The sequence below is a fragment of the Podarcis tiliguerta genome (genome assembly GCF_965153285.1).
Source record: "Podarcis tiliguerta genome assembly, chromosome: 2".
Lineage (NCBI taxonomy): Eukaryota > Metazoa > Chordata > Lepidosauria > Squamata > Lacertidae > Podarcis > Podarcis tiliguerta.
In genome coordinates this window covers 3,895,375-3,920,186 of record NC_139535.1, presented here as the reverse complement: position 1 = coordinate 3,920,186, position 24,812 = coordinate 3,895,375, and the positions used below count along the sequence as shown (strand labels likewise).

Here is a 24,812-nt window from a genome sequence, read left to right as displayed (position 1 = left end):
CACTCTGGATCCTGCATTCATCTTCCAAAACTTCCCACCTTAATCCCCAGAAGCTGTTTCCTTGACTCATACTCCCGATTCCCCACTTAATATTTTGGTTAAATGGGGAAAAGGGAGGGCATTTATTAAGCTTTTAAATAGTTAGACCTTGTGGAAGTTTCAGCGAGATGCAATCTGAGCTTAGGAATGATCATGTTTCATTCAGTACCCTTGGTTAATTGTTTTTATATGCCAATCAAATACAGTTTTCCATTTATAAATGGCTCGTTTATATTCATGAACACTTTCTTACATTTCAGTGATTGCCAAGTCCATATGGTTACATTATTTCTGTGTTTTTTTCATTTTCTGTAAGTTTTATTAAGGTTTATAGAAGAAAATACAAAACCTGATATATATTCACATTTCTTTACCAAGCCAAGACTTTTATACAGATACAATAAAGACACAGAAAGGGAGGAGGAATAAAGAAGGAAAAAGAAAGAAATGTTTTAAAGAATAAAAAAGAAGCTTAAAAAGAAAGATTGACGAATAAGATTCAGAAAGAAAACTTCAGATTCTTCATCGCTTTGTCATACAAAACAATATTTACTTCATCCAATTGACTATAAACCCCACAAAGCCATTTTATCAACAAACATTATGTTCAATCCTCAAATCCAGATGTCTTTTTTTCTCGTAAAAAGTCTATGAGAGGTTACCAATCTTTAACCACTGTTAACATTAATTTTCCTTTGATTAAACATGTCAGTTTACCATCTCAGATAAGTCTGTTAGTTTTAATAGTCATTCTTCCATTGTTGGTAATGAGGTGTCCTTCTATCTGTGTGCATATAAAAGTCTCACAGAAGCAATCATATATTACAACAAGGTTGCATAGTCTTTTCCTAATTATATATCCATACATCCCAGCAGGAAGATTTCTGGTGTCATTATTTCTGTGCTTTCATCTAAATGAATATTTCCAATTTATTTTATTTTTGTCTGACCCAGGACAAGTATGTGAGCTTTATTACTACTAAGCAGAGCATAAAGGGTTAAAACTGAATACTTTAAGACTCAGGTACCATCTTTAGATGTTCTTGTCAGGTAATCTTTTGTATTCAGATCAGGCCTCAATACAATAATATAACATTTTGGCATGAAGATGCAGCCCAGAAGCCCAGCACTGGAGGCCAAGATAGAGAAGACCTGCACAGCTACCATGTACTTCCCCTTGGTGCTCAGGTAGGTGGGAACAAAGGACACCCAAACACTGCAGAAGACCAGCATGCTGAAGGTGATCAGCTTAGCTTCATTGAAGGCCCCAGGAAGCTTCCTGGCTAGGAAAGCCATCGTGAAGCAGATGGCAGACAGGAAGCCCATGTAGCCAAGTGAACCATAAAACATGGCAGCAGACCCTTCATTACATTGCAGGATGATCTGCCCAGGTTGGGAGCTCATGTCAGAGTCTGGGAATGGGGGAGAGGTTCCCAACCAGATAGCACAGATGATCACTTGGACACTGGAACAGGAAAGGACAATGGAGTTGGCCAGACTCTTCCCCAGCCATCTCCTCACCTTGTTCCCTGGCTTTGTGGCCAGAAAGGCCAGCACCACAGTGATGGTTTTGGCCAACACAGAAGAGACGGCAACTGAGAAGATGATGCTGAAGGCAGATTGCTGGAGAAGGCAGGTGGCTTTCTTTGGCCGGCCAATGAAGAGAAAGGAGGACAAAAAAGAAAGCAGGAGTGAGAGAAGGAGGATGTAGGAGAGGTCCCGGTTGTTGGCTTTGACTATGGGAGTTTCCTGGTATTTTATGAAGATCCCTAACACAAAGCCTATGGTTAAGGACAAGAAGAGGGCAAAGGAAGATAGGACAATCCCCACGTTTTCTTCATAAGTCAAGAAGGTGATGATCTTGTGGACACATTGATCTCGGGCCTTGTTTGGATGTTGATCGTTTGGACATTTGACACAACGCTCTGCATCTGCAAAAAACAAGACTAATAACAGCCTTATATCTAACGGGACCTTTTTTACTTTAAAGAAGGAAATCTTGGGGCGGGGCATGCATAATGGTATCACAATTGAGAGGGTTCTTCTGCACACCTCACAATAACTCCATCAGGTGATTTATAGTGAGAAACGTAGGCTTTTGTGAATTTATGCATTCATTCCTACTTCTCAGTGGAGAGGCATTTATTGATTGATGTGTTTCTATCCTGCTTTTCAAGCAGATTTCAATATGAGCAAACAAATAAGATACTAATCTGTAAAGAAGTGGACTGCAACCCAAGTCCATAAGAAAACTCTTCCTATAGATGGTGGCTATCCAGTGTTAATCCAACTCAGAAGAGACCATGGAAATAGAAATAAGTAACTTCCGACCTATTCCATCTTCCTGAAAGGTGGTCCTTTACACTGAAGCCACCCACCTTCCTGAGTGGAGATGGTCCCTTCTGGGCAGGGAATGCAGTCATAGCAGCAAAGTGGCTTTCCTTCCTGAACCATCCTGAGGAACCCAGGGTGACATCTTTCCACACACCTGGAAGGCGGCAGGGGCTAGACGTAAAAACAAGGAGTGCCAAGGGAAATGTGTTAGAGCTAATTTATCCATTGAAATAAGGGATTCAATGCAGACTCCACAACCATGGTTTACCTATAAGCTGTTAAATGTGCAAAACTATAACAACTACACTGCCACTTGAGGTATGTTCAGTGCAGGGCAGCCAAATGGGGTCACGGGGCCCCAGTGCTCCAAGAGCTGCATTGGCTGCCTGTTTGGTATGGAACCCAATCCATACTGCTGGAACTTGTATGAAAGGTCCTTAAACGTTCAGGACCCAAGGACTTAAATGAGATGTATAAGAGAAGCCTTGCTTGCCGTCCAACAGACTAGCAGAACAATCTGCATGCTAACACACAACAGGGCCTTGTCTTCTGTGGCATCCTGGATGCGGGAATTCTAAGGAAGGGCAAGCTAAAAGTATAATAAATAATTACACTGCTTCCCTGTTCATTCCTGTGTCCACTTCCCTTCTTCTGTAGATTCTCCTGGGTCCAATTTTATAGTGCATACCTCTAAGGTCAAAACAGATGTGGTCAGGGTGAACACAGTGGAAACTGCTATTTTCAAGTTTGCATTCAATAGAATATTTCATTACCTATTTTACACACATCCCAAATAAACACATACCCCGCCCCAAGCCTCACTGTTAGATCTTGAATGTTAGCATTGGAAAGCATTTGAAGGAACACACACACACACACACACACACACAACCTGGTACACACTTATTAGACCTTGAAGAACTAGAAAAACTGTGAAATGAAAGAGATAATTTGTCCCACCTTATAGTTCCAATTGAGCCATGCAATGGCGTTCTGATCGATGATGAACTGTACATCTGAGGATCCCTGTCTGCTGATACTCCCAAGCTTCAATTTAGAAATGGACTTATTGGTAGACTTCATCCAGTTCACAATGTCCAGGTCAGCTGCCAACTCTCCATTCTCATCCAAGTACACTCTGTCCATGGAAGAATTGTAGAACTGGGAGTTTCCCATGAAAGGGTGGAGCTGGAATGGCAAAGAGAACAGCAGCATTTAGAAGACAGGAACCCACCTTGGCTACTCCATTTCGCCCATTTCTTGCTTGGCTCTCCTTTGAACAGTGGCTGGCTGAGAGTTGTGTGTCCTTAAAAAGTTGGCTACATTAATTCAAGGGAACATACAGGTAAGAAAGACTAAGGCTGCCATCCTGTATATGAAGGAAAACCTGTAATTTTATTACACAGCAAGACACAACTCTCTTCCTTCCTTCAGCATTAAATGTGGGCTGGCTGAGCTAACTGTTAGGTGTGATTGGAGCTGGTTGACTGACTGTACCGAAAGAGAGCTCACTAATGGCTCCTTGTCATCTTGAAAAAAAGTGACAAGTGTCTATGTTGGAAAAGGGAATACCTGCCATGGCTGTAGCCTTTGAGCTTCCAGCTTCATCGCCCTCTGCTGAGAATATGCAGCATTTATGGCATGTGCCACAGTTTGGACAGTATTGTAAATCTTGCCGCTGTCTAGAGAGAGGATTCTTTGCAGAATATCTTGCGGCAGCATCTCCAGTTTCTCTCTCTCTCTGCATCTGGTCCAGCCTTTCACTGATGATGCATGCCTTAAATAGAAACAATTATAATCTGTCTCCACAATCCTTTTCATAACAGGGAAAAGGTGAGGGAGAATATCATAGTTTCTCCATTCCTTTATCATAATAGGGAAGGAAAGAAAACCATGGATATGTTGGAAAGATATGCTACTGTGCATTAAGTCCAAAGTGAGTTCCCCCATAGCTGTTGTGATCAAGACTTTCCCTGCAAGAGGTTTTATCAACATGCCAAATACAAATTGTATCATTTGTATTCCAATTAAGATATAATTCGTGTCCACATAGTAAACAAATACATGGACTTGTCTCCACTTGAAGAAGGAAAGATAATTGATCAGTGCACCATTTTTATTCCCCAGTGGGATATTTTGTAGGATGGCAACACAAATCCCCCTCTCAATGAGAACAGGCATCAAGGTCTTCTTGAACCTCTCTCCGTTGTCAGTTTCTGGCACAAGGAGACCAATAAAAGTCCATCTGAAGTGCTGGAGCAGCTTGACAATCCCTGGATACAGAGCTTCTTCTTTGGGGATCATCCGGTAGAAAAATGGAAACTGCCTCTTATCATTCACACCATGAGAGACAAAAGCATAGCTGACCTGGCAAGAAAAGAAAGATTGTTGGCTTGTTTTGGCTCAAAGCCTACATATTTCTTAGCCCAGATAACAAACACTTCCCATGTAGAGATAAATCTTCCCAGATCCAGAACATAGACGCCCGCTTTTATCTGTATGGATTTCTTGAATTTCTCTTTTTATATGCTTTTATACTACTTTCATCTTGCATTTTTAATTTAATATTGTTACCATTTTGATGTTGGGAAACACAAAGATATTTTTAAAACATGACATGAAGTGGATTTTTAAAAAATGAAGTGGGTTACAAAAGTTTGAAATGAATAAAAATTCAGTGTTTCACTCAGAGGAAACCATTCCACTTTCCTTAGTATTTAGATACACAGACACCTGTACCACAGTGTTTCTATCCTATTCCACTTTTACACATACAGAGGGGCAGAAGAAATTCCTTGCTGTTCAGGTATCCATCTGAATCTGCAAACCAGTTCAGAAGACCCAGAGAAGTGGTGGGGTGTCTAGTTATGAAGGAGATCTCAGAAAATACTTTTCCTGAACTCTTTTACTTTGGAGCAGTCCTGCCACGTATGCCACTAGGTTATAATGTTTTGAGAGCCCCTCCAGAATGAGGGGGAAGCACTCCTTTGTGCAAAAGATATTAATTGTGGTGTGGAGTACCAGCCATGTTTTCTTTTCATGGAGACTTCCCAAGTTTGAACCAAAGAATGCCTTGAAGCAGAGCTTACTCTAAATTGCTTCTTCCACATGAACTCCTCAGTTGTGTTCTCAGTATGACTACTACTACTACTATTTTAATTATCCATCTTTTTCACTGATGAGAACTTAAGGTGGTTTCCAGATAAAATAAGAACAGTTAAAAACACAGGAAAAAATCATTAAAACAATACCTGTGATTTTGATTTGAAGTAAAAGTTGCATTTAATAGAATTTTTAAAGAATATAACTAAGCCTTTAATGGGGCCCAAGAAGAAGAAGAAGGAGAAGAGTTTGGATTTGATATCCCGCCTTTCACTCCCTTTAAGGAGTCTCAAAGCGGCTAACATTCTCCTTTCCCTTCCTCCCCCACAACAAACACTCTGTGAGGTGAGTGGGGCTGAGAGACTTCAGAGAAGTGTGACTAGTCCAAGGTCACCCAGCAGCTGCATGTGGAGGAGTGGGGAATCGAACCCAGTTCCCCAGATTACGAGACTACCGCTCTTAACCACTACACCACACTGGCCCAAGGAACCCATAATAATTCTATCTAGTGAGATTGATTGTCTTGTAGCTTCATTTTTAATAGATACAAACAGCTAAAAACATAGGGGAAATAAATAGACAGAGAGGAAATGAATGTAGCAGGAACCTCAAAGCAAGTGAAGAGCTATGTCTCCAAAGGAGTCTGCAGAACAACTATCGCCAATGGGATATCATCTTGTTCATTTTAATAAAGTCAGCATTGTGATTCTGCTACAAATTCTGAAAGAACTCCTTTGAGTAGAGATGCTCGTTCGAGAGAATCACGATATGTGTCTGTCCACCAAGGGAAATCCCTCCCAGATCACTCTTCTGTCTCACTTTGCCCATCTCTTTGACCCCCACTTTTAGTTCTCTGCAATGAGGCTCAGCCAGAAAATGCCACATCCCTCTCCATTCCTACCTGTGGGATTTTATAGATGCCCAATGTGCCTGAAAGCAAGATGGAGTTTTGAGAGTCAGCCATTTCCAGAACAGTCAGTAAATCATTCCGTCTTCCACATTTGTAGTTCGGAATATTTGCCTTCCCGGTAGACAGCAGGTCTAGCAAAGCATCATAGGTCACCCTTCCGTCAAAAAAGTTCTCATGGATGCTGTAGCCCAGGGTGATGTTGAAGGAGAGCCTGACATTCTGGCTGAACTCTTGAATGGCAAGCAAGAAGGAGAGCACCTCCCAGTACTTTGTGTTTCCTTTCCTGCAAAAATATACAGATTGTGTCGTCATCCTGCAGTTGTAGCAGTTTGTTTTGTTGTTGTTTTTTATGTAAAAACCTGGATTTTATTTCCAGAACTTTACTTGTGCTTACACTGATTCAGAACCAAAGCCACCAGCTCAAAAGCTCACCTAATTATATCTCATTGGAATAGAGGATAGCCTTTGTGGAGGAACTGCACCGCTAAAAAGGAATAAATGTATTATACTTACTTTATTTTGGGACATTTGGTGTTGATTTGTTTTCTAGAACAAATCTTGGTTGGCAGTCATCTGACTCTTCTTTGATTTTTAGTATGTTTATGGCCCTACAGTCTATAATCAAATGTAACTCAAAGGTATGATTGTGGTGAGAATAACTCCATCCCCATAAAATATCTTACTGTTTAAAGCTGGTAGAGGGAGTCCTGTTGAAGGTTTGTTCATGAAATATGGCTTTTGTGGGAGAGATGATCCCACTAATGAGGTGGTCTCCTGGCCTGTAATAGTTGAATGGGTCTATCTGACTCCTCTCCAAAGTTAATGGGCATTTTGCCTTCTGCACCTCACAGTCTACATAAGGCAACAGCAGAAGAAGAAGAATAACAACAAGAAGAAGAATCACAGTCATTCTGGTACTGCCTGGAACAGCCCTCTCTGTTGTGTATTCTCCCCTCAGTTCATTAAGTGAAGCCAAACCCTTCTTGTAAAGCTGATGAAGTCCAAGCAAACTTCACATCTGAAGGTATAGAAGACAAGCTCATGACCATATATTCTGACTCACCTGCCCTAAACCTCTGTCCAAGCTCTTGATGACATTTATGTCCCTGTCCTTTCCACCTTGAATGCACAATGTTACCTCTCGTAGCTCTTGTTTTTGGTTTTTATTTTAATGGCATCAGATATGATCTTTGGACAAATCCCAGGAGTTTTGGTGTGTAGAAATGAGGAGGGTCACTACGATTTTGATAATCATAAGGCAGATAAGCATTGGCTCTGCAACATCCTGCAATCTTCACATGGCTCCATGCTCAGGTGCAGGGCTGGAGAAAAACATGTTTTGCAACAGCCCTCAGATGTCACTCTAGACTCTGGGATGGCGAAGGGAAGGGGCAGCTGAACATATGTAAACTTTGTGGAAAAGGACTTCACAAGAGTCAGGGTCAACATTTGGTTTTCAGACAGTGGGGAGGAAACTCTGCTCTCTAGGCCAGATTAGGCCCATCAGATCCCCCTCCCCTTTTGACCTGTATGGCTGTTACGGTCAATCTGCCTCACCCCAACAACCCTTCACTTGACATTTCTTTTCTTTCTTTCTTTTAATATGATTTTTATTAATTTCTTTTTTAACACAGCATTTCAGCATACTAATAACAGAACAAATAAATTCTTTGCTCTACTGAGCTCATGACTTCCCATCATCCCTTCAACCGGTTTTTAATTTTCAAATCTTTGTGTCGACTTTATATCCTCTACTTCAGATCTTTATATCTTTATGATCAACTTTGTCTCAATGGTCTATAAAGTTTTGAGATTTCAGTTTTTTCGTTGCAGAATTTATATCAATCCCACTTGTGTCTTCACATTTTTACAATAGTTATTCAATATACCAAATAAATTTACTCCAATCTCTTTGAAACCTTTGGTTGTCTTGATTCCGGATCCTGCCTGTCAGTTTGGCCAATTCCGCATAGTCCATCATCTTTGTCTGCCACTCCTCAATCGTTGGTAATTCCTGCAAACCTAAGTAAATTTAAATGCTTTACTTACAGTAATCAGAAGTCTCACTCACGCATTGTTCAATGCTACAGCAGAAACAACACAGATCAATGCTACAGCAGAAACAAGAAGATAATTTTGCTGCAAAATACAGAAGTTAGTCTGAGTCTGGAGTCTGGAGCCCCTGCCTCAGATGCCTGCTCAGCTTACATGGGTCAAAAAGAAGAAAAAGAGAGGAATAGGAAACAAATTCAGTGTTACCTTGGTTCTTGAACTCAATTCGTTCGCAAACCAAGGTGCAGCTTCTGATTGGCTAATTGGCCTGGGAAACAATGCCGACAGCTGAAACAGACGTTCAACTTCCAGAAATCGTTCACAAACCGGAACACTTACTTCCAGGTTTGCGGTGTTTGGGTGCCGATTTATTTGGGATCCAAGCTGTTCAGGAACCAAGGTACCACTGTAATGCCTCCCTCCCTCCCCAAATGAGGGGGGTTGTCAAGGCCATGCCTCCTCTATAAATTTACAGCTCTGTGGTCCTTAACCCTTTCATTTACTAACTAGCATAGACATGCACTGTTAGGTCTGACTGAAAAATCTCCCAGTTTCCACCTCATGTTTAGTGGTAACCCTACATATAACATTTGGATTACAAAGTGAGAAGTGTCAGCATCGCCCTTGAGCCAGTGCCACTAACTGGACTCATCCACTTCAGCCCCGACTGGGCTAGGCGAGCTGGGTAGCACTTCCAGAGACCACCTTCTGCACAGGAACAGATCAAAGTGCTGTGGACTCACGGCTTAGAGTTGTGAGCACCGGATTCACCTCCACAAGTAGACAGTCATCGCACAGCAGAGTACAGCAGAGGCTAGCAGAGTATATAAACAACTCGGAGAGCAGCTCTGTAGAATATTCTCTTTATTCTCTAACTACAACTATTATACAACTATATACAGAGCTAAATAGGTCTAAGCATAAAGAATGCTAAACCGCACTGAGTGCCTGCAGCTGCTCTTAGCAGCAACCTTATCTAAACACACAATCTCTAACACTCAGTCTCTCTCTCCCTGACTGACTGACTCACTCACTGACCAACTCACTCACTGACCGACTCTTTGATGTGGTGCTGGAGCAGAATAAGTAGAGAGCAGAACATGCCTCCTCCTCTCTGCAGAATCAGCAGACTCCTCAGGAGATTCTTGGATATAGGAGGGGTGAAATCTCCTCAAGAAGGCGGTGGTGGCAGAGGGGACAGCTGGTTCTTGGGTTAGGCAAGGGAAAGCTTCACCTTTGGTTCCTCAAAGTGACGATGACTTCTGTCTCTAACTTCTCCACCTGGACTTGGGAGGTGCCTCCTGTATCTGGGATGACAGCTTGAAGCGCACCGGCACCCACCCTGCCCTTGTCCTCCAAAGGTCTGGATTGCAGGAGAAGATGAAGAGAGGCAGGAAATTATATGGAGTCGGTCCCTTCCTCACTCTCTTCCACTATGGTGCCTGTGACAGCCCAGATCCCTCCTCTACCCCAATTGCAGCCCCAGTTTTAAAAAGGCCCCAATGCAATATGGTCTCCACCGGCCCTTCAGCCCACCTGCCCTCCTTGGGTCTCCACTGAAGCACATTAGGAAATCCAATGGATCTGGCACTGAATTCAGGAAAGGGGAGAATCAGAAGTGTTCTGGTGCGGCTAGGAGGATGCAGCCATCCTATGGTTATGAAAGGCTTATGTTCAGAGTGTGGCCAGGATTTGATGCAAGATATGCCAGTATCCACAGCAACTGCATCAGTGGTTCATGGTGTACCAGAATTGGTGGTTAGCTCTGAGCAAGCTGAACCATTAGGAAGAGAAGACCAGGAGGGGCTGTGATGCTGGTGGTACATTTGGATTGCAAACATCATCAACCACAGCCAGTATTGTGATTTTTACGATTTTTATTATTTATTAAATTTGTCAGTCACTTTATCTTGCTCAGGACAGCCCAAAACAACTTACAACCAAACAAACGAGGGAAGAAACCCCACATAAATACATTAAAACCAAGAGGAAAAAGAAATACATTAAAACATCCCACCAACATTTAAAAGACCGCAGATAGTTAAAGAAATGAGGCCTGGTTATAGAGGAAAGTTTTTGCCTGGAACATAAAGATATATATTGATGGCACCGGTCAGGCCTCCCTGGGGACAACATTCCACAAATTGGCCGAAATTGGGCATGGTCGGCCAATTGGTGTTAAAGAAGGACAGAACTTTTTTTATGTATGCAACAACAGCAGCAAGAATACTTATTGCGAAGTATTGGAAGACACAAGATCTACCCACCCGGGAAGAATGGCAGATGAAGTTGATGGACTACATGGAACTGGTGGAAATGACTGGCAGAATCCAAGACCAGGGAGAGGAGTAGGTGGAAGAAGACTGGAGAAAATTTAAAGGTTATCTACAGAAATACTGCAAAATTAATGAATGTTAAAATGTTGGAATGAAGTTATATGGCTTCAGTAGAAATGTTATAAGGATTTAAGTATAAATAGATTAATGGAATTTTAAAAGTAAAATAAGGTTAGAATGTGTTAAGATAATTATTTGACAGATAACAGAGGAAGATGGAAAGGAATTGCTGAAACATTTGACAGAAGTAGAATACAAAAGGGAGGTGTGAGGAGGTCGGTGAAACAAGTGAATGAAAGACATTGAAAGTGTTTTAAATTGTTTTGTTTGGTTATGTGTTTAGTGTTATGTAGTGCTTTTTTTTCTTTTATTGTATTGTATTGGCTTTTATGTTTCTGTTTTTGTTTTTTTGGTTTTGCAATGTTTAAATTGTGCAAAGAGCAATAAATATTATTATTTTTTATAAAAAAAAAAAAATTCCACAAATTGGGAGTCACTGCAGAGAAGACCTGTTCTCCTGCTGCCAACTACCAGATCTCTCGTGGAGGGGGAAAACAAAGAATGGCCTCAGATGATGAACAAAGTGTTTGGGTCAGTTATATGTGGCTAGTTATTCCGCAAACTGCAATTGTCATTGCAATGAAATTGAGGAGAGAACGGATCACACAGGTGGGATAATTAATGACAGGAACTCCTTGTCTCTGCTTTATAACTGGATGCAATTTTAGTTTGAGAGAACATTCCCAACTAGAAATACACAAAAATCCCCACCTACCCCCCAGATCCCAGAAACCCAGTTAGTATTGGCAATTTCATGGTTAGGCAGGTATAATGTATCTGGGTGATCAGTTAGGTTCTGGGGAGTTCTCTCACCTGCAACGTCAACCCAGTTTCCTAAGATTTCCTCCTGCACTGCTGTGCCCCTCAACAGGTCACTTGCAAAAGAGTAGCTGAATGAAATAAAACCTCCTGGCATTTTGTTTCACTGTTTGGTTTTTGTTATCAGATGCTCCTTTGTATTCAGATCAGGCCTCAGCACAATAATGTAGCACTTGGGAACAAAGATGCAGCCCAGAAGGCCAGCACTGGAGGCCAACATAGAGAAGACCTGCACAGCTACCATGTACTTCCCCTTGGTGCTCAGGTAGGTGGGCACAAAGGACACCCAAACACTGCAGAAGACCAGCATGCTGAAGGTGATCAGCTTGGCTTCATTAAAGGCCCCAGGCAGATTCCTGGCTAGGAAAGCCACAGTGAAGCAGATGGCAGCCAGGAAGCCCATGTAGCCCAGGGCACCATAAAACATGGCCACAGACCCTTCATTGCATAGAAGGATGATCTCTCCAGCCTGGGAGTGCATGTCAGACTCTGGGAATGGGGGAGAGGTACTTAGCCAGGTGGTGCAGATGAGAACTTGGACACTGGAACAGGAAATGACAACAGCGTTGGCCAGACTTTTCCCCAGCCATCTCCTCACTCTGTTCCCTGGCTTTGTGGCCATGAAGGCCAGAACCACAGTGATTGTTTTAGCCAACACAGAAGAGACGGCAACTGAGAAAATGATGCTGAAGGCTGTTTGTTGGAGAAAGCAGGTCACTTTCCTTGGCTGGCCAATGAACAGGAAGGAGGACAAAAAGGAAAGCAGGAGGGAGATGAGGAGGATGAAAGAGAGGTCCCGGTTGTTGGCTTTGACTATTGGAGTTTCTAGGAATTTAAGGAAGATTCCTAGCACACAGCCTGTGGTGATGGAAAAGAAGAAGGCAAAGGAAACCAGGAGGATCCCCAAAGATTCTTCATAGGCCAGGAAAGTGATAACTTTGGGAACACATTGAACTTGACCCTTGTTTGGATGCTGATCTTCTGGACATTCCGTGCAATGTTTTGCATCTGAGGGGGAGAAAAAGGGTGCCTTAGCATCAGTGGCGTAGCGTGGGTTGTCAGCACCCGGGGCAAGGCAAGTAATTTATGCCCCCCCCTGCTGCACTCTCCCTCCCTCAGATAGTCCCTCACTCTCTCTCCGCACCGCACCGCACGCCTGGCACCCCCCCTCCACAGTGGGTGGCGACCCGGCGGCTCGGATCGGATTTGCACAGCCAGCACTGCAGTGAGAGAGAGTGAGTGAGCCAGGTAGGGGCAAAGAGCTGCGAGTGCGAGCGCCCCCCCCCCCCGATGTTGCACCCGGTGCGGCCGGCCCCCCCTGCACCCCCCCACGCTACGCCACTGCTTAGCATCATTTACATCCATTACTATCTTTGTTCTATTGCATTTTGACAAAATACGCTGAAGTCAGGAGGTAAAAATGTGCAATAAGGAATGAATGACATTGGTTTCTTAATTTGCGTATTTACTGTTTACCCTTGTACCATTCCTTTCCCCTCAGGGAACAGAGGTGGCACATAATTTTTTCCTCAAATTTTATTGCCAGAAATTCCTTGTGACGTAGATAAAGATGAAAGGCAGTGACTGTCCCCCAGAGATGCTTCTGGTGTCTTGATTGTACAGCTTTTGCAAATGCTGAAGACACACCTCTTGACCCTTGACAGTGTTTTGTTTTGTGGGGCGTAACTGTTCCACTGAACAATTCAAAGTGATGGTGCTGACCTTTAAAGCCCTAAACGGCCTCGGTCCTGTCTCCACCCCCATCGTTCTGCCCGGACATTGAGGTCCAGCGCCGAGGGCCTTCTGGCGGTTCCCTCGCTGCGAGAAGCCAAGTTACAGGGAACCAGGCAGAGGGCCTTCTCGGTAGTAGCGCCCACCCTGTGGAACGCCCTCCCACAAGATGTCAAAGAGAAAAATAACTACCAAACTTTTAGAAGACATCTGAAGGCAGCCCTGTTTAGGGAAGCTTTTAATGTTTAATAAAGGTAAAGGTAAAGGTACCCCTGCCCGTACGGGCCAGTCTTGACAGACTCTAGGGTTGTGCGCCCATCTCACTCAAAGAGGCCGAGGGCCAGCGCTGTCCAAAGACACTTCCGGGTCACGTGGCCAGCGTGACATCGCTGCTCTGGCGAGCCAGAGCCGCACACGGAAACGCCGTTTACCTTCCCGCTAGTAAGCGGTCCCTATTTATCTACTTGCACCCGGGAGTGCTTTCGAACTGCTAGGTTGGCAGGCGCTGGGACCGAACAACGGGAGCGCACCCCGCCGCGGGGATTCGAACCGCCGACCTTTCGATCGGCAAGCCCTAGGCACTGAGGCTTTAACCCACAGCGCCCTTTTTTTTGTTTTTGTTTTTTTTGTTTAGTAGGTTATTGTTTAATAGGATATTGTATTTTAGTGTTTTGTTGGAGGCTGCCCAGAGTGGCCAGATGGGCGGGGTATAAATAATAAATTGTTGTTGTTGTTGTTGTTGTTGTTGTTGTTGTTGTTATACTGCCCTGTTCCACCTGAAACAGATTCATTTAATATAAATTATATCTGGCCACTGAATTTTAAAACAGGGCAATAATGCCCTCTCCATGATCACCAGTTTGTAGCCCACAGTTCGCTTTCTTGAGGTCATTTGTTTCAGCCTGTTGTTGTTTAGTCGTTCAGTCGTGTCCGACTCTTCGTGACCCCATGGACCAGAGCACGCCAGGCACTCCTGTCTTCCACTGCCTCCCGCAGTTTGGTCAGGTTCATGTTTGTAGCTTCGAGAACACTGTCTAACCATCGAGAACACTGTCCAACCAGTGTTTCAGCCTACTTCCTATAATTTATGAAAGTGATTAAAAATAGAGATGTCAAGAAACGATCCACATTTAAAAATAGCTCTATCAGAAAATGCCTCTGAATTAATTGCCGACCTCTTTCTAGTTCTCCCTTGGAGTCACCCACCTTCCCAAGTGGAGATGGTCCCTTCCATACATGGAGCACAACCGTAGCAGCAAACTGGCTCTCCTTCTTGAACTACCTTGGCGTATCCCTGGTGACAGCTTTCAGTGCACCTGGAGCGAGGCCTGGTCTAATCATAAAGAGAAGATGCTGCATTAAAGGGACAATAACGGGAGTATTTGTGTCTACAGAGTTCACTTACAGAGTTTGGATCTCTTGTCCTTCTTATCACATGCACTTTTTTCAGGGAAGCACTTTTGATGCAGAACGACATGGTAGGGAAACCTTCTGGCTGTGTTTGCGTGCTTGTTCCAAAATTATATACAGTGGTACCTTGGGTTACAGACGCTTCAGGTTACAGACGCTTCAGGTTACAGACTCCGCTAACCCAGGCATAGTACCTCGGGTTAAGAACTTTGCTTCAGGGTGAGAACAGAAATCACGCGGCGGCAGCAGCAGGAGGCCCCATTAGGTAAAGTGGTGCTTCAGGTTAAGAACAGTTTCAGGTTAAGAACAGACCTCCGGAACGAATTAAGTACTTAACCCAAGGTACCACTGTATCTGACCTTCCTATCACAACCTCCAAGTGTCCCAATTTTCCAAGGACAGTGCCAAAATTACGAAAGTCTGATTTAATCCTGGAATGTCCTAATTTCCCCTGCCAGTGCCACTGCTGCCGATCTCAGGGAAGAGGGTGAGTTGGTGCTTATTCTGAGTGGCGGTGGCAGTGAGGGAGAATCCTGCTGCCTCTCTGTGGCCTTTCCATGGCTGCCTCTGCCAGCATCCTCCCTTTGGCAGATCATAGTGGCTTCTGAAGAGCAGGCGAGGAGGAGGAAAGGCTGCCATCACAGCCCTATGTGATGTGCTGGCTCTTGCTGCAGGCAGAGGGCAGAGATGCCCTGGGAAGGAAGGAAGTGGAGAGGAGCACAAATAGTCTTGAATAATAATAATAATAATAATAATAATAATAATAATAATAATAATAATAATATATTTGTACCCCACCCATCTGGCTGGGTTTCCCCAGCCACTGTGGGCAGTTCCCAACAGAATATTAAAAACACGATAAAACATCAAACATTAAAAACTTTCCTAAACAGGGCTATCGTCAGATGTCTTCTAACAGTTAGATAGTTGTTTATGTTGGGATACAGGCAGGGAGACAAAGTCCATCATGACTCCACGTCGTCTCCGGACGTCCATCGATCTCCCACAGACACGCAGTATCAGCAATTAGCGACACGAGCTCCAGAAATAGCTTCCCACATTCCAGAGCCGAGCACGCTCTATCAGCAGATAATGCACAGCGAAAGATGCACTCAGGAGAGCATTATTTACAAGTTTATTCAGCGTTGGTCAGAACAAAGAAAAACATGACTGCCTGCTTCAATGTCTCCAGCAGAGAGAGAGAAACGAAAACAAAGACACAACAGACACATCCTGTGAAAACAGGAAATACGCAGACTCTGTGACTCAAAGCCTGCTCCCTTTTAAGGTTGAACAGAAATATCCTAACAGTTTATTTCCTTGACATCTGATGGGAGGGCATTCCACAGGGCAGGCGCCACTACCGAGAACATTCCCTGTAACCTCACTTCTCACAGGGAGGAAACCGCCAGAAGGCCCTCAGAGCTGGACCTTAGTGTCCGGGCTGAACGATGGGGGTGGAGATGCTCCTTCAGGTATACTGGGCCGAGGCCGTTTAGGGCTTTAAAGGTCAGCACCAACACTTTTAATTGTGCTTGGTAACGTACTGGGAACCAATGTAGGTCTTTGAAGACCAGTGTTATATGGTCTCTGCGGCCACTCCCAGTCACCAGTCTAGCTGCCGCATTCTGGATTAGTTGTAGTTTCTAGGTCACCTTCAAAGCCCCACAAAGAGCGCATTGCAGTAGTCAAAAAGAAATGCTTTGTGCGTCCATGTCTAATCTTGCCCCTTTCTAAAATGTATTTATTGGTGTGTGTGTGTTTCTTTTTGTAAATCTACCAAAGAGTAAAATAAACTAAAACACGGATTAAGGGGTTTTCTCATGACGGTGGAGGGCGTGTACTGTGTCCTGTTGAGTGGAGACAAAGATAGGGGGGTTGAGAAGGGCCCGGAGTGAGACATGTGCCTATTTGCATCAAAGTAGAGAACAAAAGGTCAGCACCAACACAAAGGTCCGTATAGTTAAAGCCATGGTTTTCCCAGTAGTGATGTATGGAAGTGAGAGCTGGACCATAAAGAAGGCTGATCGCCAAAGAATTGATGCTTTTGAATTATGGTGCTGGAGGAGACTCTTGAGAGTCCCATGGACTGCAAGAAGATCAAACCTATCCATTCTGAAGGAAATCAGCCCTGAGTGCTCACTGGAAGGACAGATCCTAAAGCTGAGGCTCCAATACTTTGGCCACCTCGTGAGAAGAGAAGACTCCCTGGAAAAGACCCTGATGTTGGGAAAGATTGAGGGCACAAGGAGAAGGGGACGACAGAGGACGAGATAGTTGGACAGTGTTCTCGAAACTACAGACATGAGTCTGACCAAACTGTGGGAGGCAGTGGAAGACAGGAGTGCCTGGCGTGCTCTGGTCCATGGGGTCACAAAGAGTTGGACACGACTGAACGACTAAACAACAAAGAGAACAAAAGATACAAAAAAAAATAGCAATCCAAGACTGCAATAACCAAACACACTTACAAAGAGCAGCAGCTAAATAAGCCATCACCTGAAGAAGTTGCCTTCTGAATTATTATTATTATTATTATTATTATTATTATACAAAAGAGTTCTGATTTGCTATATGAGGGGACCTGCAGGTTCCAACCACTGCTCTACCTATTCAAAAGGACTTACGCCCGGGTAAGCGTGCCCCGGGTTACGGTTGAAGTTCCCTTGGAACTACTCGACAGGTTATTCAAGCTCAACACTTACCATGTGGCTTAAGTTGTCTCCTACCTTGTTACTACCCTTGGGCCACACAATGGCTTCTGAATTAATGGTGAACTTGAAATAAGTAGGTGTCTCTTTCTCTATACTCCCAACTTTCACTCTACAAGAAGACTTATTGGGAAGCATGACCCAGTTCTCAATATCATAGTTGCCTGGTAGCTCCCCATTCTCGTCCAGTCTGAGGCTGCCCATGGAAGTGTTCAAAAACTGGATTCCTCTTAAGAAAGGATGAAGCTGAAATGGCAGGAAAAACACCAACATTAATAGAAAACTGTGTTGAATATCTCAGTCCTGTAGACTGTCATATACAAAGGTTGCATAATAAAAATAAAAATCTTATTATTTATCCCTTCTGACTAGGATGCCCTAGCCACTCTGGGGAGCTTCCAACATATATAAAAACATACAAACATGATAAAAATTACACGTTAAATTTTGCTATACAGAACTGCCTTCAGATGTCTTCTAAAAGTTATATGGTTACTCATTTCCTTGGCATCTGACGGGAGGGTGTTCCACAGGGTGGGTGCCACTACCAAGAAGGCCCTCTGCCTGGTTCCCTGCAGCTTCACTTCTCACAGTGAGAAGGCCCTTGGTGCTGGATCTCACGATGGGAGTGGAGATGCTCCTTCAGGTACACTAGGCTGAGGCCATTTACAACTTGCATCTCTCTCAGGGCACCAGAGCACAAGAACTAGATGGTAGGGGAGTGTTCTGTCATAACCAGAATAGGCAGAAAGGTTTACCTCCACCAAGAGTGTCACTATTTAGATTTTCGTCCAAAGTGGGCAAAACAAAACAAAAAAAAATCACTACCAGATTTGATTCCAGAGATGGGAAAATGGATTGCAATGGGAAACAAGGGAAACAACAAAAGAAAGGAAATACCTGCCCTGTAAAACTGGCTAAAATTTATAAACTAAAATTGAATCTGTGTTGGAGATGTAAGGTATCAGAGGGATACTTATATCATGTATGGTGGGAATGTGATAAAATTAAAAAATTTGGAAGAAATATACATGAGGAACTGAAAAAAATGTTTAAAACAACACTTGGTAAGAAGCCGGAAACATTCCTTTTAGGAATTATAACAAATGACATCCCAAAAGCCATGAAGAGAATCTTTTTATATGCAACAGCTGCCACAAGGTTATTGATTGCAAAAAATTGGAAATCAGAAGAAGTACCAACATTGAAAGATTGGCAATATAATTTTTTTGAAATGATTGAATTAGCAAAAATGATGGCAACAATTAGAATGCAATCTAATCAAAATCTCAAACAAGAATGGAAATGTCTAGAAGAATACATGACCAAAAGATGCTCCAACAAGAACTTATTGATATGTATAGACTGATTTCACAAAGTTAAGTCAAGTTAAGCTAAGCAGATACATAAGATTGAATGCTTAATTATTAAGATACAGAATTACAATCTCAATAATAAAGTTACAAAATAATAACAAGGAAGTCACGCACGGGTGGAGGGAAGACATAGGGCAAGAAATAAGAAATGGATAAATGTTGGTACATAATGAAATGTGAAAATGTGAATTTACGAATATAATGTACAGTGGTACCTCGCAAGACGAATGCCTCACAAGACGAAAAACTCGCAAGACGAAGGAGTTTTTCGTTTTCTGAGTTGCTTCGCAAGACGAATTTCCCTATGGGCTTGCTTCGCAAGACAAAAACGTCTTGCGCCTTTTTTAAAAAACCACCAATGCATTCCTATGGGAAACCATCAATACACAGTGGTGCTTTGCAAGACGAAAAAATTCACAAGACGAAAAAACTCGCGGAACGAATTAATTTCGTCTTGCGAGGCACCACTGTATATGTATCAATATGTAAAGATTTCATATATGTATTGCAACATTAATAATAAATAAATTAAGTGGGGGAGGAAATACCTGCCATGGCTGTAGCCTTAGATGTTCCAGCCTGTCTCCTCCACTCACCATCAGCATGACCTTTGATCTGGATGAATAGGCAGCATTCAAAGCCTGAGCCACAGCTTGGACACTGAAGTAAGTGATGTAGCTGTCTTGAGACAGGGCTCTCTCCAGCTCCTCTTCAGGCACCATCTCCAGTTTCTCATTCTCTGTGCATCTTGTCCAACCTCTTACAGCCAACGAATGCTTTGAATAGAAACAATGGAACGCTTCACTCCAAAACTGTTGAAGAAGGACAGAATCTGGTTTATAGAACTGATATTCTTTCTTTATTGGGGGCTTAATGACAAAGGCGAAAGAGCCATGGATGTACTGGAAGTAATCAGGAGGAAGAGAAAAATTCAAATTAATGTCCTGGAAATTTGTTGAGATCCAGACTTTTGCCCCAATTTGTTCCTCCAGTTTTCTTTGTAGTATCGTGATGGTTATCCATGCCACGTGAGTGTTTTCATAGTAAACAAACACATTGACTTGTCTCCATTTGGCAAAGGGTTCACTCTGGGTGAGCATGTCTATTGTATACTTTTCTGGCAGTCTTTTTAACAAGGCAATGCAAATTTCATGGCTGATCAGCAGAGGAGTCAAGGCACTCAAGAACCTTTCGCCGTTGTCATTGTCTGAAACAAAGAGGCCAATCCACGTCCATCCGAAATAGAGGAGGAACTTGGCGATCCCCCAGCACTGAGTTTCTTCTCTCAGGAGTATCTGGTAGAGAAACGGGAACGCTCTTTTATCATCAAGAAGTTGAGTAACCAAGCCAAAACTGATCTAGTGAGGAAAGGAAGAGATTGGTGTTTTATATTGCTTCCAGGATAATGAACAGATATTTAGTAACCTGAAATTTATATTAACATTGTAATACACAATTTGTCCTGGTTGGTCTGGCTGGAGTTGTAGGCTGAAAGATTTGGACGTGCAAAATAAGAAAAGGATTCTGGGAAATGACACCTGACCCGACCAGAGACGAATGGTTGGTGAAGATGATGGACTATGCCGAAATGGTGAAAATGATAGGAAAATCAGAAGCCAGGAAGATAGAAACTTTAATAAGGAATGGGGGGGATAGAAGTTACTTAAGAGAATACTGTAAACAACTAAAAACTTTGACAGGGTTGTAATGCACAGTGGTACCTCCATGAAAACCATGGAGGGGTAGAGGAAAGTCTAAAGATTCAGGGAATCCTAAATGTTGATGATTATGATTAATGCCTAGTGTAAAACTGAATTTAAAAAATTATATTAAAAAAAAGAAAGATCTGGAGGGCACCAGAATAAGAAGAGTTTGGATTTGATATCCCACCTTTCACTCCCTTTAAGGAGTCTCAAAGCAGCTAACATTCTCCTTTCCCTTCCTCCCCCACAACAAACACTCTGTGAGGTGAGTGGGGCTGAGAGACTTCAGAGAAGTGTGACTGGCCCAAGGTCACCCAGCAGCTGCATGTGGAAGAGCGGAGACTTGAACCCTGTTCACCAGATTACGAGACTACTGCTCTTAACCACTACACCATACTGGCTCTCACCAGGTGGGTGAAGGTTGAAAGTAAGATCCCTGGATCCAGTCATGCTATTGTTTAGTTGTTTAGTCATGTCCGACTCTTCATGACCCCCTGGACCAGAGCACGCCAGGCACTCCTGTCTTCCACTGCCTCCCCCAGTTTGGTCAAACTCATGCTGGTAGCTTCGAGAACACTGTCCAACCATCTCGTCCTCTGTCGTCCCCTTCTCCTTGTGCCCTCCATCTTTCCCAACATCAGGGTCTTTTCCAGGGAGTCTTCTCTTCTCATGAGGTTGCCAAAGTATTGGAGCCTCAGCTTCAGGATCTGTCCTTCCAGTGAGCACTCAGGGCTGATTTCCTTCAGAATGGATAGGTTTGATCTTCTTGCAGTTGTCTTATGCTATATAACCAGGGCTTCCCCCCCCCCCGCCAGAACTCATCAAAGCTCAGCTCCAGCACCTCTCAGGTGGGTGCCATTGCCATTCTAAGAAAACAAGGGAGAAGTTAATGATGAGCTCCAACACCTCTTTTCTAGAAAAATAGCACTGGCTATAGCTAAGGATTATCTAATTTGGGGGGTTCTGTCTCGACTTCACTGGAAAGAAAGTGGAATTTTCTGCAGTTGAACTTCTCTGCCCCTCCAGGCCCCACCCTTCATACCTGTGGGATTTTGTAGACGCCTAACAAGGCTGAAATCTGTTTTGAGTTTACAGAATTGCCCCCTTCAAGAACAGCCAAAAGGTTATTCTGTCTTCCACAGTGATAGTTGGGAATATTGCTTTCCCCGCCTGCGACCAGGTCTAGCATGGCATCAGATGTCCTCCGGGCATCAAAATAGTTCTCATAGAGGTTGTAGCCCAGGGTGATGTTGGGTAAGAGCCTGGGATCACTGTTGATCTCCTGGATGGTGAACAAGAAGGACAAGATGTGCCAGTAGAACTTTCTCGTTGCTCTGTAATAAAAAGATACGTTAAAAAGTGTAAAGCTGCTATTCGCCAGTACATGAAAACAAAATGTCACATCTTTTTTTTATCAATCTAAGGGCTTTTCTGGGCAATATATAACTCTGAACAATGTGGGCACAAAAATGCCCCTTTGAGTGCTCAGTTTGTGTTCTAGAAAGGGAATAAGGATGCAATCCCGAACCCACTTGCCTGGCAGGAAACCCTGTTCAATCATTCAGACTTATTTTTCATGGGTTGATTGCTCTGTAAGTCAGTAAATATCACTTTCAGCCCAGCAAATTGTGGGCGGTTGAGTCCTTTGGTTTAAAAATAAAAAGATATCACGAGGCCAGAAGGACCTCTTTCGCTCTCACTTTGAGTCTCCTTTGTGCAAGTGAAGTCAACAGTGAGCAGAAAGTGGGTTGATACTCAGACCCAAATATATTCACCAGATGCATTGCACTTGCCTAAGCATGCAATGGGGGGGGGGGGGAATGTTCTCTCAAACTGACATTGCACCCAGCTATAATGGAGAGATCGGTAGAAGGAGAAAACTTTGTGCAACGCGCATAGATAGGCTATGGAACTCACACCAACCTGGATGGCCTTAAAAGAGAATTAGACAAATTCACGGAGGAAAGGTCTCTTCTGCTCAAATCCTGCTTTCTGGTTGCTCCCATCTGGTTGGCCATTGTGAAGAGTTTGGATTTGATATCCCGCTTTATCACTACCCTAAGGAGTCTCAAAGCGGCTAACATTCTCCTTTCCCTTCCTCCCCCACAACAAACACTCTGTGAGGTGAGTGGGGCTGAGAGACTTCAGAGAAGTGTGACTGGCCCAAGGTCACCCAGCAACTGCATGTGGAGGAGTGGAGACGCGAACCCGGTTCCCCAGATTACGAGTCCACCACTCTTAACCACTACACCACAGAGGTGAGAGCAGGATACTGGAATATATGGAATATATGGGCCCCCGTTGGCTGATCCAAGACTATTTCAGACTGAGGAACATTTTTAAAAAAATTAAAAAAAATCACATCCCCTCCCACATTATCAGCACAAAATACTTCGTAACTAACACATCAATGAGCACTGGCTGAACTCTCACACTCCCTTCCCCTCTCTCCAAATGTTCAGCTGTACAATGCATGCAGATCTTCTTGCTATAGAATACATATAATCCACACACATATACCTTCCAACATTTCTCCAATGAAAATAGGGACGACCATAATTAGTAGCATTATTAGTATTATTAGTAGTATTAGTATTAGTATCATTATATTTATAAAATGACTGGGTTGCCCCAGCTACTCTGGGCAGCTTTCAACCTATCTAAAAACACGGCAAAAGTTTTTAACCTTCCCTATACAGGGCTGCCTTCAGATGTCTTCTAAAGGTTGTATAGTTACTTATCTCCTTTGCTCGGGATCAGATAATTCCATACCCTCTAGCATTTCTCTGATGAAAATTGGGACATCCTAAGGAAAAGTGGGACACTCCTGGGTCAAAACAGAAACTGAAATGTCTTCTGTAAATCCAGGACTTTCCCTGGAAAATAGGGACACTTGCAACCTTTGTATTAGGTAGTAATGCTGGTGATCGTGGAGAAAGCTGAAATAGGGACTGTTTCCCTTGTAAATAGGAACACCTGGAGCGGAGGCTGCAGAAACAAAGACTTCCACCTGCACCTACTAACTTACCTTATAACCTTCATTAATGGGGGTTGGGAAAAGTTGTATGGAGGAAGAAGAATTTTATTTGGAGATGTGTTTCCACCGCTGAGGAAGTCTCCAGGGCAGTAGTAACTGCTTGCATCATTTTCATCCCTGATCAGATTCAAGGGGCATTTTGTCTTCAGGTGCCCACAGATTCCACAAGGAATTAGCAGCAAAAGTAGAAGTAGAAGCAGAACCACCAGAGAGATCATTCTGCCTTCTGCAACTTTCTTGTGAGTGCTCCTCTCTCCTCCTCAGCTAACTGATTAGAAGCCAAAAGCTATTGGAAGACCAAAGCTGCAGTGGCAATAAATTTATGCAAGCCTTCCCCACCCACCCACCCTTTTACCTGCTCTAAATCTTGACTCAGTCTGTCTCTGATGCAAGAGATATCCCGGGTTCCAACTTTTTCCCTCCCAAGGAGCAGTGCAAAAATTAACCTCAGGCTGCCTTTGATCCTAATGTGTAGGAAACCTCCAGCAATGTCTCCCAAGCTTCAGAAATAATAATTACTATGATTGTAATAATTATAAAGGCAAGGCAACTCGTCCCTTCAATATCCTGGAGACACCTGCTTCAGGGGCAGGTGTAGAGCTGGAGAAAAAAATGTATTTGTGAGAAATTGCAGATGTGGCTTCAAAGTACGATGTGAGTCGGGGGGGGAGGAGTTTGGCCTGAACTTTGCTGAGAGAAAACTGACAGCCGTGGTTGCAAAAGAGCAACAGAACAGCCCCCTTCTAGTGTTATTCCACAGCTATTGACAGTCAGGAGTCTTTCATCCTAGGATTCTTTTTCAAAACCATCTAAGTTGGTAGCCATCACCATAAAAGTGATTCATCTTCTGAACACACTCACACTGCATGGGCTGAACACATCTTTTGACGGGATGTTTATTGTAGTACCTCTTTAAGAATCACTCAGTGTAATAATAATAATAATAATAATAATAATAATAATAATAATAATAGAGACATCACCTTGCCAACAAAGGTCCGTATAGTAAAAGCTGTGGTTTTCCCAGTAGTGATGTATGGAAGTGAGAGCTGGACCATAAAGAAGGCTGATCGCCGAAGAATTGACGCTTTTGAATTATGGTGCTGGAGGAGACTCTTGAGAGTCCCATGGACTGCAAGAAGATCAAACGCATCCATTCTGAAGGAAATCAGCCCTGAGTGCTCACTGGAAG

At 43.3% G+C, this 24,812-nt stretch overlaps 2 protein-coding genes across 2 annotated transcripts; both read right to left on the bottom strand.

The window, feature by feature from the left end:
- Nucleotides 1-1,059: 1,059 nt before the first annotated feature.
- On the bottom strand, nt 1,060-11,749 carry LOC310672897 (vomeronasal type-2 receptor 26-like; the record flags this gene model as incomplete). Its single annotated transcript, XM_083430550.1, has 8 exons — nt 1,060-1,970; nt 2,418-2,544; nt 3,334-3,561; nt 4,438-4,740; nt 6,377-6,668; nt 7,069-7,237; nt 8,288-8,407; nt 11,647-11,749. 8 exons carry the CDS (start codon nt 11,747-11,749, stop codon nt 1,060-1,062), a joined length of 2,253 nt encoding a protein of 750 aa, XP_083286676.1.
- A 6-nt stretch (nt 11,750-11,755) lies between these two features.
- Nucleotides 11,756-23,625, bottom strand: LOC310672896 (vomeronasal type-2 receptor 26-like; the record flags this gene model as incomplete). The annotated part of the gene is made up of 6 exons (XM_083430549.1): nt 11,756-12,660; nt 14,590-14,716; nt 17,523-17,750; nt 19,429-20,238; nt 21,626-21,917; nt 23,612-23,625. The coding sequence occupies 6 exons, from the start codon at nt 23,623-23,625 to the stop codon at nt 11,756-11,758; spliced, it is 2,376 nt and encodes a 791-aa protein (XP_083286675.1).
- Nucleotides 23,626-24,812: the final 1,187 nt, after the last annotated feature.